Source organism: Hyperolius riggenbachi, chromosome 6 (assembly GCF_040937935.1).
Source record: "Hyperolius riggenbachi isolate aHypRig1 chromosome 6, aHypRig1.pri, whole genome shotgun sequence".
Taxonomy (NCBI): domain Eukaryota; kingdom Metazoa; phylum Chordata; class Amphibia; order Anura; family Hyperoliidae; genus Hyperolius; species Hyperolius riggenbachi.
The window spans coordinates 300,248,343-300,264,306 of NC_090651.1; the positions used below are offsets into that span (position 1 = coordinate 300,248,343).

Below are 15,964 nucleotides of genomic sequence, written 5' to 3' on the forward strand. Positions count from 1 at the left end.
CTCCGTGGGATGTTCAAGGCTTTGGAAATGTTTTTGTAGCCTAAGCCTGCTTTAAATTTCTCAATAACTTGATCCCTGACTTGTCTTGTGTGTTCTTTGGACTTCACGGTGTTGTTGCTCCCAATATTGTCTTAGACAACACCTGAGGCCGTCACAGAGCAGCTGTATTTGTACTGACAGATTACACACAGGTGCACTCTATTTAGTCATTAGCACTCATCAGGCAATGTCTATAGGCAACTGACTGCACTCAGATCAAAGGGGGCCGAATAATTATGCACACACCACTTTGCAGTTATATATTTGTAAAAAATGTTTGGAACCATGTATGATTTTTGTTCCACTTCTCATGTGTACACCACTTTGTATTGGTCTTTCATGTGGAATTCCAATAAAATTGATGTTTGTGGCAGTAATATGACAAAATGTGGAAAACTTAAAGGGGGCCGAATACTTTTGCAACCCACTGTATATTGGGGCAGGAACCACCTATAGCTACCTATACTGGTGCACCACCTATACTTGGCTAACTATACTGGAGAACCACCTGTACCTGGCTACTTCTCTTGGGGCACCACCTACACTTGGCTACTTATACTGGGGTGCCTATAGCTTGCTACCTATACTGGGGGCACCTGTAACTTGCTAAGCTATACTGGTGCACCACCCATACCAGGCTACCTATACTGCGGCACCACCTATAGTTGAATACCTATATTGGGGGCACCTGTATCTTGCTGGCCTACTGGGGGCACCAGCTATACCAGGCTACCTACACCGGGGGCATCTTCACCAGGCTACCTATACTGGGGCACCACCTATGCCTGGATACCTATACTGGAGGCACCTACACCTGGCTAGGGCAGGGGAACGAGCTGAGGCAGAAGGGGACAAGAGGTAACACTTGGGGATAAAAGAGGCACAGGGGGAACAGAGGCGGACAACAGAGGCACAGGGGGAACAGAGGCGGACAATAGAGGCACAGGGAGAAAAGAGATGAGACAGGAAGGAACATGAGGTCACACAGAGGGACACAAAAGAGGCACAAATTGAGGTGAGACTGAGGGGGACAAAAGAGGCACATGAAGAAAAGAGGGGGACAAAAGAGGCTCATGAAGAAAAGAGGGGGACAAAAGAGAACGGATAAAGGATAAGAACGGACCTACAAGTTCCTATCTCTAAGTTCCTACCTGTATTTTGCTAGTATTTGGCTCCACTCACAACATGCAATGGTCACGCCCACTTTTTGCCGAATCACGCTGTGCATGCTGCTTTCTTCAATGTCGGAGCCATGCACATTTTTCGCCACAGCGCGCTTTGTGCATGGACACGGGGGTGGGGTGGCTAGTGGGCGGGCACAGCAACCAGTGGGTGGACCCAGGGAGGGTCCAAAATGTCTGATGGCGGCCCTGTTTGCATTAGCAAGATTAATCACTTGACAGCAAGAGATTTAACTCTTTGTAGGTACTTTGCTCTATTAGCCATGTAAAGGAGCCGTTGAAAAGCTGTTAAAATTAAGTTGGTCATACATAATGCCTGTTACACACCAGGCATAATGGCCATTATAGCAGATACACATGGCCATTATGACTGGTACACACAATGAGGTTTTCTGGCAGATTTACTGTCAGATCGATTATTTCCAAAATATCTGATCTGATTTCCGATCGATTTTCCATAGAAGTGAATGGAAATAGATTGAAAATCGGTCAGAAAGCATATCGGACATGTTGGAAATAATCGACAGTAAATCTGCCAGGAAATCTTGTGTGTACCTGGCATTACTCAATGTATGGCCAGATCGACCATTTGATAGCTCCCACTCTGATCAAATGTAATCAGAGAAGGCACTATTACCTGCCTACACAATGCAAAGCAATTTCCAATAGATTTTAGCATGAAATCAATTGGAAATCACCCTAGCACCGCCGATGTCCTCCAGGCAGCACCCTAAGTGTATAAGTGTCCCCCCCCCCTTTCCATGCCCGTGCTCAGTGTTAGAGGCTCACATCTCGGAGCCACTGCCTGCCTCCTCTAGTGTTCAGCGTCACAGTGGGCGCCTGTAACGATGTCACTGCATGCACCAGTGTCGCATGAAACAAGCTCGTGGCGACGCCAGGAGTTTTATCGGTAGAGAGGTGAGCCTTTAACACTGAGCACAGGCACAAGAGGGACACTAATACACTTGGGAGGACTCTGGCCAGGGACCCGTTCGTCACCATGTAGACAGGGCCGGTGCTTCCATAGAAACAAAGGGTGCAATTGCCCCAGGACCCCAGAGCCTGTGCCCCCCCCCCCCCCCTCCAGCTATGGACCCACGAGAACAGGATGCTGTGTGTTTACTCTGTATAGGAAAAGAATGAGGTGATTAATGGGACCCCCAAAATGCATTTTAGGGGACATATGATGGACACCTAATGATATTGTGTGACAGATCGGATTGGACCGTGCCTGGCAGCCGGCTCAAGGGCCCTGGGGGTGATTTGGTTGGAGGGAGCGCATCGGGGGGCCCAATGTTACCTTTTCCCCAGGGCCCCATTGTAGCTAGAACCGGCCCTGCATTTCTCTGCAAGTTGCAGAGAAAAAAAATTACTATGTCTGCCTTTCCCATATTGGTATATGGAGTGAATTGTTGGTAGACTATGCTCACCACCTGGGATTATGGTGAAAGGGCACTGCCAGGCTCTTCTTCCTGTCTCTTCTCTCCCAAGCACCTGTGTCAATATGAGGTCAAACTCTACAGCACCCTAGTGACTGGTCACATAAGGTATGTGCCACAGTGCCTGTTGAGTTTGGAATCTAATGTTTATCATTTGACACAGGCCCCACAACTCCCCCTCTCTCCTCCCCACTGAAAACAGACAAGAAGCTGAGCCTGGGGGTGGAAAGAAGATGTACTGCTTTGTAGGGCCAGGAAAGGGGGACTGGGAGATCTACTTTACCATCTATTATATGGCTGCTTATACAAACTATATAAGAGAGGGAGGACCACTATACACCAGATAACTATATAGGGGAAGGAAGAAGGACCACTAGACACCAGGGAACTGAAGAGGAGAGGGAAGGAGGCCCACTAGACACAATGGAACTGTATAGGGGAGAGAGGGGAGGGCCATTAGACACCAGGGAACATTATAAAGGAGGGAGGTCATTGAGGTTGCCCCGCAACTTGGTCCAAGTGTTCGATTTCAACCCACTGTGTATTTAATTTTGACACCTCTGCCCTAAGGGTATGTGTCCAAATAAAATACATACTAATATTAACCATGCACTATATGCCACTGACGATCATGCATTGTTTATTAAACTCTCTGTTTCTCTTATTTATGTTTATGACAGGTTTGCTTCAAATCGTAACTAAATAAACAAAACAGCCCAGATTATATCAGTAGCTGTAAATTCAATGTTTAGCCTTCCCTTTAACAATGGCCTACTTTGAAACATTGTGTTGCATTGAAACATTATGTCTCGCCTTAGGCAGGCGTGGGCATTGAAAAAAGAATGCCAGGCATTAAAGCGTTTTGTTTTAGTGACCCTTACTGAGTTCTTCTAGCTGCACCCCCTCTTTAAACCTCCTCACTTGCGCAACATCCCATTGTGCCTCACTGTGTGTGTGGACGTGCACGTCATAAAGTAGGCATAGGTCACATCAGGGAACAGTCGGGTCTTCTAGGCCGTTTTGGGATTTCCACCCTGTGAGGGTAGGAGTACAATCGCTTTGTGGGATGGGGTGGATCAGTGGAGAGACAAGAGTGGGGACTGGGCAGGGCTCCAGGAAACGGCATGACACTTGTGTGACTGCCTTAGTGAAGACAATTGGGTGGAAATATGAAATTTTATTTATTTATTTATTTATTTTTTAGCAGGTCCACTGCTTCAGGTGCTGAAGTGCGGCATCATTCGCTTTTCCAAATACAGGATCCCAAATTCATACACCAACACTATTCATAGCTTCTGTGACATAATGGGAAAATTAAAACAAACCAAGCTAAGCCAAGATAAAAACGGAGTACCTCCACAAATGGGGTTCATCCCAACACACAACACCACATGAAGGGTTTAAGTTCATCTTTACAAACATTAACCTCTTCTGGACTTTGATGATTGAAATTTAAGGGGAAGTCAATTAACTTATCTGTATGTTTTTAGGATGTAGAAGGAAACCGGAGTGCCCGGAGGAAACCCACACAGACACAGGGAGAATATAGAAACTCTGTGCAGGAAGTGCCCTGGCTGGGATTCACCAGGGACCTAGTGCTGCAAGGCAAGAGCTAACCACTACGCCACTGTGCTGCCCAAACGAGCCAAATTATACGCAACACTGGCTAACAGATGCTCAGGAGCTTCTCACATCTGCAGCTATTCCAAAAACCTGTGGTATTCTTCACAATTTCCTCCATGTACACACAAGAGAAAAAAATGACTATGTGAAAAGGATCATATCTGGCCAGATGTGGGGAAAACAGAGGAAATGATTTCACTACTGGTAATTTAGAAATATTTCCTGAGAAGTGGTAATGTGTGTAAAGAAATATAAAAAGCATGTGTAGGAGTCAGAATGGCTTTAAATGGTTAAAATTCCACTCTGAAAGCCAAGGCAGAAGATAGGGCAGACATTCCAAACCTCAGCTTCATTTTTGGCCACACTTCCACTTTTGTCATCATTTTTGGAGCACAGAATAAATGGGTTGCTGTTTTAGAGAAATTGCACACAAGTGCTCTGTTGTTGCCATTTTACGTACAGACAGTATTTTGCTAAGATAAATGAAAATTAAATTAGTGCTTCTGCTGATAATTGGCCACTGGGCTTGTCTATTGTAAAGCTGATGCACTGGGGTTTTTGGTCTCAGACGCTTCACTTGGACTCCAAAATTAAAGCAAACCTAAAGCGAAAATAAACTTATGAGGTCATGAATTGTATGTGTTGTACAGTAAAGAAATAGAACATTAGTTGCAAAGAAAAATCTCATTGTTTTTTCAGTGCAGGAAGAGTTAAAGTGGATTCGAGATAAACTTTTACTCATTGCATAATTGTGTTCCTTTCATATAGTTTACAGGTCATTCCTCAAGTCAAATACTTTTTTTTTTTTGTTTTAATACTCTAATTCCCTATAAACTGAACAAGCCTCACCCACAGCTCCTTTTGTGCCTTGGCACTGTAGCAAGGGCTTATGGGAGCTCAGTCTGGGCAGGAGGAGGGGGAGGTTACTAGCCAGAGATTTCAGAGGCAGAGGGGAGGAGGGAGGAGGAGAGGGGACTGAAGGTACACACAGGCAAGCTGATAGCATCTCCAACCCTCAGCCTGTAACAATGTGACAAACAGAACATGACTGCCCTCATTGTATCACAGGAATAAATAATCATAAACTGTTGAAGCTGTTTGCAGCTAGATACAGTGGAGGAAATAATTATTTGACCCCTCACTGATTTTGTAAGTTTGTCCAATGACAAAGAAATGAAAAGTCTCAGAACAGTATCATTTCAATGGTAGGTTTATTTTAACAGTGGCAGATAGCACATCACAAGGAAAATAAAAAAAAAACCTTAAATAAAAAATAGCAACTGATTTGCATTTCATTGAGTGAAATACGTTTTTGAACCCCTACCAACCATTAAGAGTTCTGGCTCCCACAGAGTGGTTAGACACTTCTACTCAATTAGTCACCCTCATTAAGGACACCTGTCTTAACTAGTCACCTGTATAAAAGACACCAGTCCACAGAATCAATCAATCAAGCAGACTCCGAACTCTCCAACATGGGAAAGACCAAAGAGCTGTCCAAGGATGTCAGAGACAAAATAGTAGACCTGCACAAGGCTGGAATGGGCTACAAAACCATTAGCAAGAAGCTGGGAGAGAAGGTGACAACTGTTGGTGCAATTGTTCGAAAATGGAAGGAGCACAAAATGACCATCAATCGACCTCGCTCTGGCGCTCCACGCAAGATCTCACCTCGTGGGGTGTCAATGGTTCTGAGAAAGGTGAAAAAGCATCCTAGAACTACACAGGAGGAATTAGTGAATGACTTCAAATTAGCAGGGACCACAGTCACCAAGAAAACCATTGGAAACACATTACACCGCAATGGATTAAAATCCTGCAGGGCTCGCAAGGTCCCCCTGCTCAAGAAGGCACATGTGCAGGCCCGTCTGAAGTTTGCCAATGAACACCTGAATGATTCTGTGAGTGACTGGGAGAAGGTGCTGTGGTCTGATGAGCCCAAAATAGAGCTCTTTGGCATTAACTCAACTCGCTGTGTTTGGAGGAAGAAAAATGCTGCCTATGACCCCCAAAACACCGTCCCCACCGTCAAGCATGGGGGTGGAAACATTTTGCTTTGGGGGTGTTTTTCTGCTAAGGGCACAGGACAACTTAATCGCATTAACGGGAAAATGGACGGAGCCATGTATCGTGAAATCCTGAACGACAACCTCCTTCCCTCTGCCAGGAAACTGAAAATGGGTCGTGGATGGGTGTTCCAGCACGACAATGACCCAAAACATACAGCAAAGGCAACAAAGGAGTGGCTCAAGAAGAAGCACATTAAGGTCATGGAGTAGCCTAGTCAGTCTCCGGACCTTAATCCAATAGAAAACTTATGGAGGGAGCTCAAGCTCAGAGTTGCACAGAGACAGCCTCGAAACCTTAGGGATTTAGAGATGATCTGCAAAGAGGAGTGGACCAACATTCCTCCTAAAATGTGTGCAAACTTGGTCATCGATTACAAGAAACGTTTGACCTCTGTGCTTGCAAACAAGGGTTTTTCCACTAAGTATTAAGTCTTTTATTGTTAGAGGGTTCAAAAACTTATTTCACTCAATGAAATGCAAGTCAGTTGCTATCTTTTATTTAACCACTTCAGGACCACAGTCTTTTCGCCCCTTAAGGACCAGAGCCTTTTTCTCCATTCAGACCACTGCAGCTTTCACGGTTTATTGCTCGGTCATACAACCTACCACCTAAATGAATTTTACCTCCTTTTCTTGTCACTAATACAGCTTTCTTTTGCTGCTATTTGATTGCTGCTGCGAGTTTTAGTTTTTATTATATTCATCAAAAAAGACATGAATTTTGGCAAAAAAATGACTTTTTTAACTTGCTGTGCTGACATTTTTCAAATAAAGTAAAATTTCCTATACATTTGAGCGCGAAAGTTATTCTGCTACATGTCTTTGATAAAAAAAAAAACCATTCAGTGTATATTTATTGGATTGGGTAAAAGTTATAGCGTTTACAAACTATGGTGCCAAAAGTGAATTTTCCCATTTTCAAGCATCTCTGACATCCGTAAATGACAATTGTTTAATTTTTTTTACACACAATTGTCTATTTATAGAGATATTTCTCCCACTCAGCATGGGTATGTGTAAAAATACACCCCAAAACACATTATACTACTTCTCCTGAGTACGGCGATACCACATGTGTGGCACTTTTTTGCACCCTAACTGCGCTAAGGGGCCCAAAGTTCAATGAGTACCTTTAGGATTTCACAGGTCATTTTGAGAAATTTCGTTTCAAGACTACTCCTCACGGTTTAGGGCCCCTAAAATGCCAGGACAGTATAGGAACCCCACAAATTACCCCATTTTAGAAAGAAGACACCCCAAGGTATTCCGTTAGGAGGATGGTGAGTTCATAGAAGATTTTTTTTTTTTTGTCACAAGTTAGCGGAAATTGATTTTAATTGTTTTTTTTCACAAAGTGTCATTTTCCGCTAACTTGTGACAAAAAATAAAATCTTCTATGAACTCACCATACTCCTAACGGAATACCTTGGGGTGTCTTCTTTCTAAAATGGGGTCATTTGTGGGGTTCCTATACTGCCCTGGCATTTTAGGGGCCCTAAACCGTGAGGAGTAGTCTTGAAACCAAATGTCGCAAAATGACCTGTGAAATCCTAAAGGTACTCATTGGACTTTGGGCCTCTTAGCGCACTTAGGGTGCAAAAAAGTGCCACACATGTGGTACCGCCGTACTCAGGAGAAGTAGTATAATGTGTTTTGGGGTGTATTTTTACACATACCCATGCTGGGTGGGAGAAATATCTCTGTAAATGACAATTGTTTGATTTTTTTTACACACAATTGTCCATTTACAGAGAGATTTCTCCCACCCAGCATGGGTATGTGTAAAAATACACCCCAAAACACAATATACTACTTCTTCTGAGTACGGCGATACCACATGTGTGACACTTTTTTGCAACCTAGGTGCGCTAAGGGGCCTAACGTCCTATTCACAGGTCATTTTGAGGCATTGGGATTCTAGACTACTGCTCACGGTTTAGGGCCCCAAAAATGCCAGGGCAGTATAGGAACCCCACAAGTGACCCCATTTTAGAAAGAAGACACCCCAAGGTATTCTGTTAGGAGTATGGTGAGTTCATAGAAGATTTTTTTTTTTGTCACAAGTTAGCGGAAAATGACACTTTGTGAAAAAAAAAACAATACATATCAATTTCCGCTAACTTGTGACAAAAAATAAAATCTTCTATGAACTCATCATACACCTAACAGAATACCTTGGGTGTCTTCTTTCTAAAATGGGGTCACTTGTGGGGTTCCTATACTGCCCTGGCATTTTAGGGGCCCTAAACCGTGAGGAGTAGTCTTGAACCCAAATGTCTCAAAATGACCTGTGAAATCCTAAAGGTACTCATTGGACTTTGGGCCCCTTAGCACAGTTAGGCTGCAAAAAAGTGTCACACATGTGGTATCGCCGTACTCAGAAGAAGTAGTATAATGTGTTTTGTGGTGTATTTTTACATATAACCATGCTGGGTGGGAGAAATATCTCTGTAAATGACACATTTTTGATTTTTTTTACACACAATTGTCCATTTACAGAGAGATTTCTCCCACCCAGCATGGGTATGTGTAAAAATACACCACAAAACACATTATACTACTTCTCCTGAGTATGGCGATACCACGTGTGACACTTTTTTGCAGCCTAGGTGCGTTAAGGGGCCCAACGTCCTATTCACAGGTCATTTTGAGGCATTTGTTTTCTAGACTACTCCTCACGGTTTAGGGCCCCTAAAATGCCAGGGCAGTATAGGAACCCCACAAGTGACCCCATTTTAGAAAGAAGACACCCCAAGGTATTCTGTTAGGGGTATGGTGAGTTCATAGAAGATTTTATTTTTTGTCACAAGTTAGTGAAAAATGACACTTTGTGAAAAAAACAATAAAAATCCAATTTCCGCTAACTTTTGACAAAAAATAAAATCTTCTATGAACTCATCATACACCTAACAGAATACCCGTGTCTTCTTTCTAAAATGGGGTCACTTGTGGGGTTCCTATACTGCCCTGGCATTTTACGGGCCCAAAACTGTGAGTAGTCTGGAAACCAAATTTCTCAAAATGACTGTTCAGGGGTATAAGCATCTGCAAATTTTGATGACAGGTGGTCTATGAGGGGGCAAATTTTGTGGAACCGGTCATAAGCAGGGTGGCCTCTTAGATGACAGGATGTTTTGGGCCTGATCTGATGGATAGGAGTGCTAGGGGGGTGACAGGAGGTGATTGATGGGTGTCTCAGGGGGCGGTTAGAGGGGAAAATAGATGCAATCAATGCACTGGGGAGGTGATCGGAAGGGGGTCTGAGGGGGATCTGAGGGTTTGGCCGAGTGATCAGGAGCCCACACAGGGCAAATTAGGGCCTGATCTGATGGGTAGGTGTGCTAGGGGGTGACAGGAGGTGATTGATGGGTGTCTCAAGGTGTGATTAGAGGGGGGAAATAGATGCAAGCAATGCACTAGCGAGGTGATCAGGGCTGGGGTCTGAGGACGTTCTGAGGTGTGGGCAGGTGATTGGGTGCCCGCAAGGGGCAGATTAGGGTCTAATCTGATGGGTAACCGTGACAGGTGGTGATAGGGGGTGATTGATGGGTAATTAGTGGGTGTTAAGAGGAGAGAAGAGATGTAAACACTGCACTTGGGAGGTGATCTGATGTCGGATCTGCGGGCGATCTATTGGTGTGGGTGGGTGATCAGATTGCCCGCAAGGGGCAGGTTAGGGGCTGATTGATGGGTGGCAGTGACAGGGGGTGATTGATGGGTGGCAGTGACAGGGGGTGATTGATGGGTGGCAGTGACAGGGGGTGATTGATAGGTGATTGACAGGTGATAAGTGGGTTATTACAGGTAATAACAGATGTAAATATTGCACTGGCAAATTGATAAGGGGGGTCTGAGGGCAATCTGAGCGTGTGGGCGGGTGATTGGGTGCCCGCAAGGGGCAGATTAGGGTCTAATCTGATGGGTAACAGTGACAGGTGGTGATAGGGGGTGATTGATGGGTAATTAGTGGGTGTTTAGAGGAGAGAAGAGAGGTAAACACTGCACTTGGGAGGTGATCTGATGTCGGATCTGCGGGCGATCTATTGGTGTGGGTGGGTGATCAGATTGCCCGCAAGGGGCAGGTTAGGGGCTGATTGATGGGTGGCAGTGACAGGGGGTGATTGATGGGTGGCAGTGACAGGGGGTGATTGATAGGTGATTGACAGGTGATCAGTGGGTTGTTACAGGGAATAACAGATGTAAATATTGCACTGGCGAATTGATAAGGGGGGGTCTGAGGGCAATCTGAGCGTGTGGGCGGGTGATTGGGTGCCCGCAAGGGGTAGATTAGGGTCTAATCTGATGGGTAACAGTGACAGGTGGTGATAGGGGGTGATTGATGGGTGATTGATGGGTAATTAGTGGGTGTTTAGAGGAGAGAATAGATGTAAACAATGGATTTGGGAGGTGATCTGATGTCGGATCTGCGGGCAATCTATTGGTGTGGGGGGGTGATCAGATTGCCCGCAAGGGGCAGGTTAGGGGCTGATTGATGGGTGGCAGTGACAGGGGGTGATTGACGGGTGATTGACGGGTGATTGACAGGTGATCAGGGGGGATAGATGCATACAGTACACGGGGGGGGGGGGGGGGGGGGGTCTGGGGGGGGGGGGGTCTGGGGAGAATCTGAGGGGTGGGGGGTGATCAGGAGGGGGCAGTGGGCAGGGGGGGGGGGGATAAAAAAAAAATAGCGTTGACAGATAGTGACAGGGAGTGATTGATGGGTGATTAGGGGGGTGACTGGGTGCAAACAGTGGTCTGGGGGGTGGGCAGGGGGGGGTCTGAGGGGTGCTGTGGGCGATCAGGGGGCAGGGGGGGGGAAATCAGTGTGCTTGGGTGCAGACTAGGGTGGCTGCAGCCTGCCCTGGTGGTCCCTCGGACACTGGGACCACCAGGGCAGGAGGCAGCCAGTATAATAGGCTTTGTATACATTACAAAGCCTATTATACATTGTTTCAGCGGCGATCCGGGTGCTAGTAACCCGCCGGCGCTGCCGAACGGCCGGCGGGTTACTACGAGCGGTGGGCGGAGCCAGTCCCCGGCGGCTGATCGCGTCACGAATGACGCGATCGCCGCATAGCCACTCCCGCAGCCGCCCCCGCCGATGGGCGTATTGCGGTCGTTTGGGCCCGGACTTTGCCGCCGCCCATCGGCTGGGGGCGGTCGTTAAGTGGTTAAGGTTATTTTTTTGATTTTCCTTTTGATGTGCTATCTGCCACTGTTAAAATAAACCTACCATTGAAATGATACTGTTCTGAGACTTTTCATTTCTTTGTCATTGGACAAACTTACAAAATCAGTGAGGGGTCAAATAATTATTTCCTCCACTGTATGCTGTGTAAACTATCTAAACTTTAGATAAGATATATAGACAAGTTACTTGTTATAGTTAGTTTTTCATCTCGGATCTGCTTTAAGAAACTTCACTTATCTATGCAAAAGAGCTTCTCTGAGCTCTTCAACCTAACTTGGCTCGAAAACCGCCCTGTTTTCTGAAGCACTTAAACAGCCAAGAAACCATGAGAGACAGCAAGCGATAAGGATTTACTGCAGGAAAGTTTGAAGGGTCATTAGCTCTGCTCTGCTTTATAGTCTTAAGTACAAAGTGTGGTTTGTAAACTGACAATATTAGAGGATGATGCAATGTTATATAAAAAAAGCTATATAACTGAAAATAAAATGCTACTGATGCTAATGTTCTTTGTATTATCCGTACTACACATAGAATTCATTATATCTTAAAGAGAACCTGTACTGAGTAAAAATATTTAAAATAAACACATGAGGTAACTTCAAATGAACATTGCATAGTCACCTTGCCATCAGTTCCTCTCAGAAGCTAACCATTTTCTTCTGACAATAATCCCTTCCAGTTCTGACAATATTTTGTCAGATCTGAAATATATCAGTTGCTGTCAGTAAAATATCAGTTGCTGTCAGTTATCGCTGAGAGGAAAACTAACTGATGTACCAGGTAATGTCCATGTTTCCCTATGGCTCAAGTGGGTGATATTACAGTTTAACTGTGTGCTGACCAGAAAGCGGTTATGGGTAATAGCCATTTTCAAAATGGAGGACGGAAAATTCCCTTGATCACAGTAAACAAACAGGAAGCGGGAGAGGAGAAAGACACTGAGGAGTAGACTACATGGAAGGGAAGTATGACTTGTGTATGCTTATTTTGACTTTTAATTTTCAGTTCAGGTTTTCTTTAAGTTTTATTTGTTTCAGGTTTGCTTTTTGCTCACAATCCTAGTCAACCAGTCTTTTTGTGCTCCAGTAAGCCCATTATCAAGCAACGAAGCAAAATAAACTGAGTTCCCTGGAGTGCACAATTGACAAGATACAGCCAGCTAAGGGGCCAGCCAGAAAGTCATGTGGGATATACAGTATACACTGTTTCCTCCCTTAATATGAGAGGGCTCACTGAAAGGCATCGCAACAAATAAATGAATACAAAGCGACAGGCTTACCCAGGAGCTGCCTTGTGGGCCGCCTCTACTGCATTGCGCACATCTTTTCTGTTGCCATCCGCCACATAAGCTACCACGATACCATCAGAGCCATAGATGGGACGAGAGTACATGCCATCAGGACGCTTCTGGGCCCCGCCATAATACAGCTTGTAGGTTCTGTCAACACTAGAAGGAAACGGAAAGACGAAGATTAACCAGCAAACATTCAAAGCAAGGGTGCTCTTTAGTGAGAGCTTGTTCACACTGGGTGAAATGGTGAAACCCACAATGCTGCCTACAGGACCCTGCTATGGATTTCAATCTTTATCCATACCAATTTGGTTTACATTGCTAGTTGAAATTTCACGTTTTCTTTAACCACTTAAAGAGACACTGAAGCGAAAAAAAATATGATATAGTGAATTGGTTGTGTACTATGAATAATTACTAGAAGATTAGCAGCAAAGAAAATATTCTCATACTTTTATTTTCAGGTATATAGTGTTTTTTCTAACATTGCATCATTCTATAATATGTGCAGATTACACAACACTAGCATTCAAAATGAGTCTTTCAGAGCAGTCTGTGAAGTAATGACCTCTCCTCTAGCAGAGAAAAAGTAAACAGTTTACTTACAGTTGAGATAATAAAAGTCAGATAACAGCCCTCTCCACGACTAACTTAGTCGGAGAGCTTAATGGCTTATTTGCATAGAGATAACAACTGGAGTTTCTCAACTCTTCCTGTATTGGAAACAATTAGACTGATGTATCTGATCTTAATATTTTATTTCTTAGCTGTACTACACATACAAATCATAATATCATAATTTTTTTTTCGCTTCAGTGTCTCTTTAAGGACTGCAGTCTTAAAACCCCTTAAAGAGACTCCGTAACAAAAATTGCATCCTGTTTTTTATCATCCTACAAGTTCCAAAAGCTATTCTAATGTGTTCTGGCTTACTGCAGCACTTTGTACTATCACAGTCTGTAATAAATCAATTTATCTCTCTCTTGTCAGACTTGTCAGCCTGTGTCTGGAAGGCTGCCAAGTTCTTCAGTGTTGTGGTTCTGCTATGAACTCCCCCTTCCAGGCCCCTATATGCACACTGCCTGTGTGTTATTTAGATTAGAGCAGCTTCTCTCTTATCTTTTACAAGCTGGATAAATCGTCCTCTGAGCTGGCTGGGCTTTCACATACTGAGGAATTACAGACAAGGGCAAAGCTGTTTGCAGGAAGAAAAGAGCAGCCTGAAACTTCAGTGCATGAGAGATGCAGGGGGAAAGAAACACACAAATGATCTCTTGAGATTCAAAAGGAAGGCTGTATACAGCCTGCTTGTGTATGGATGTATTTTCTATGTGTGGACATACTGTACATCAACCTACTTCCTGTTTTGGTGTCCATTTTGTTTGTTTATAAACAAACTTTTTAAAACTGTTTTTAACCACTTTTAATGCGGCGGGGAGCGGCGAAATTGTGATAGAGGGTAATAGGAGATGTCCCCTAACGCACTGGTATGTTTACTTTTGTGTGATTTTAACAATACAGATTCTCTTTAACCAGTTCGCATTCAGTCGTTTTTCGCTTCATGCATCCGAACAATGTTCACCTCCCATTCATTAGCCTATAACTTTATTACTACTTATCACAATGAACTGATCTATATCTTGTTTTTTCCGCCACCAATTAGGCTTTCTTTGGGGGGTACATTTTACTAAGAGCCACTTTACTGTAAATGCATTTTAAAAGGAAGAATAAGAAAAAAACGGAAACAAATCATTATTTCTCACTTTTCGGCAATTATAGTTTTAAAATAATACATGCCTCCATAATTAAAACCCACGTATTGTATATGCCCATTTGTCCCGGTTATTACACCATTTAAATTATGTCCCTATCACAATGTATGGCGACAATATTTTATTTGGAAATAAAAGTGCATTTTTTCCGTTTTGCATTCATCACTATTTACAAGCTTATAATAAAAAAAAAAAAAAAATGAAATATTTCATCTTTACATAAATATTTAAAAAGTTTAGACCCTTAGGTAAATATTTGTGTTTTTTTTTTTATTATTGTAATGTTTTTTTGTTTTTTTTAATTAAACATTTTATGTGGGCATTTTTGGGAGGGTGGGATTGAAATTGTATTATTTTTTGGAAATATATGTGTATTTTTATTTTTATTTAACATTTAGATGTAGTTTACTTTTTGGCCACAAGATGGCAGCCATGAGTTGTTTACTGTGACGTCACTCTAAGCGTACCACGTACGCTTAGAGCGACATAGGAAGCAGAAAAAGCGTAGCTTCCGAGAGAAGCTGTCGCTTTTTCTGCGGGGGAGAGGAATCAGTGATCGGGCACCGTTGCCCGATTCACTGATTCACTGGCTAACAAACCGCCGGCCGGGAGCGCGCGTGCACGCGCGCGATCGGCCGCGTGGACGCGCAGGAGCGCACATGGCTTCCTGGACGTGAGTTTCACGTCCAGGAATGTCAAATAGTTAAGGACCAGACACTTTTTCCCATTCAGACCACTGCAGCTTCAACGGTTTATTGCCTAGTCATACAACCTACCACCTAAATGAATTTTACCTCCTTTTCTTGTAACTAATACAGCTTGCTCTTGCTGCTATTTAATTGCTGCTGTGATTTTTTGTTTTTATTATATTCATAAAAAAAGACATGAATTTTGACAAAAAAATGTGTTGTTTTTTTTAACTTTCTGTGCTGACATTTTTCAAATAAAGTAAAATGTCTATATCAATTTTTGTCCACATTTATTGTGCTACATGTCTTTAAAAAAAATCCAATAAGTGTATATTTATTGGTTTGGGTAAAAGTTATAGCGTTTACAAACTATGGTGCCAAAAGTGAATTTTCCCATTTTGAAGCATCTCTGACTTTTCTGAAAACCTGTCGGGTTTCATGAGGTGCTAGAATTCCAGGATAGTATAAATACCCCCCAAATGACCCCATTTTGGAAAGAAGACATCCCAATGTATTCACTAAGAGGCATGGTGAGTTTATAGAAGATTTTACTTTTTGTCACAAGTTAGCGGAAAACGACACTTTGACAAAAAAAAAAAAAAAACTAAAAAAAACTAAAAAAAAAGTTTCCATTTCTGCTAACTTGTGACAAAAAAAAAAAAAAAAA

The 15,964-nt window shown here is 43.4% G+C and overlaps 1 protein-coding gene across 1 annotated transcript in view; it reads right to left on the reverse strand.

The window, feature by feature from the left end:
* The window catches only part of ALDH16A1 (aldehyde dehydrogenase 16 family member A1), a 161,628-nt gene that overhangs the window by 73,254 nt on the left and 72,410 nt on the right, over nt 1–15,964 (reverse strand). Inside the window, exon 13 of the mRNA XM_068241163.1 lies at nt 12,825–12,992. Coding sequence (XP_068097264.1) covers nt 12,825–12,992 — 168 coding nt within the window. The remainder of the gene's footprint in view (nt 1–12,824; nt 12,993–15,964) is intronic.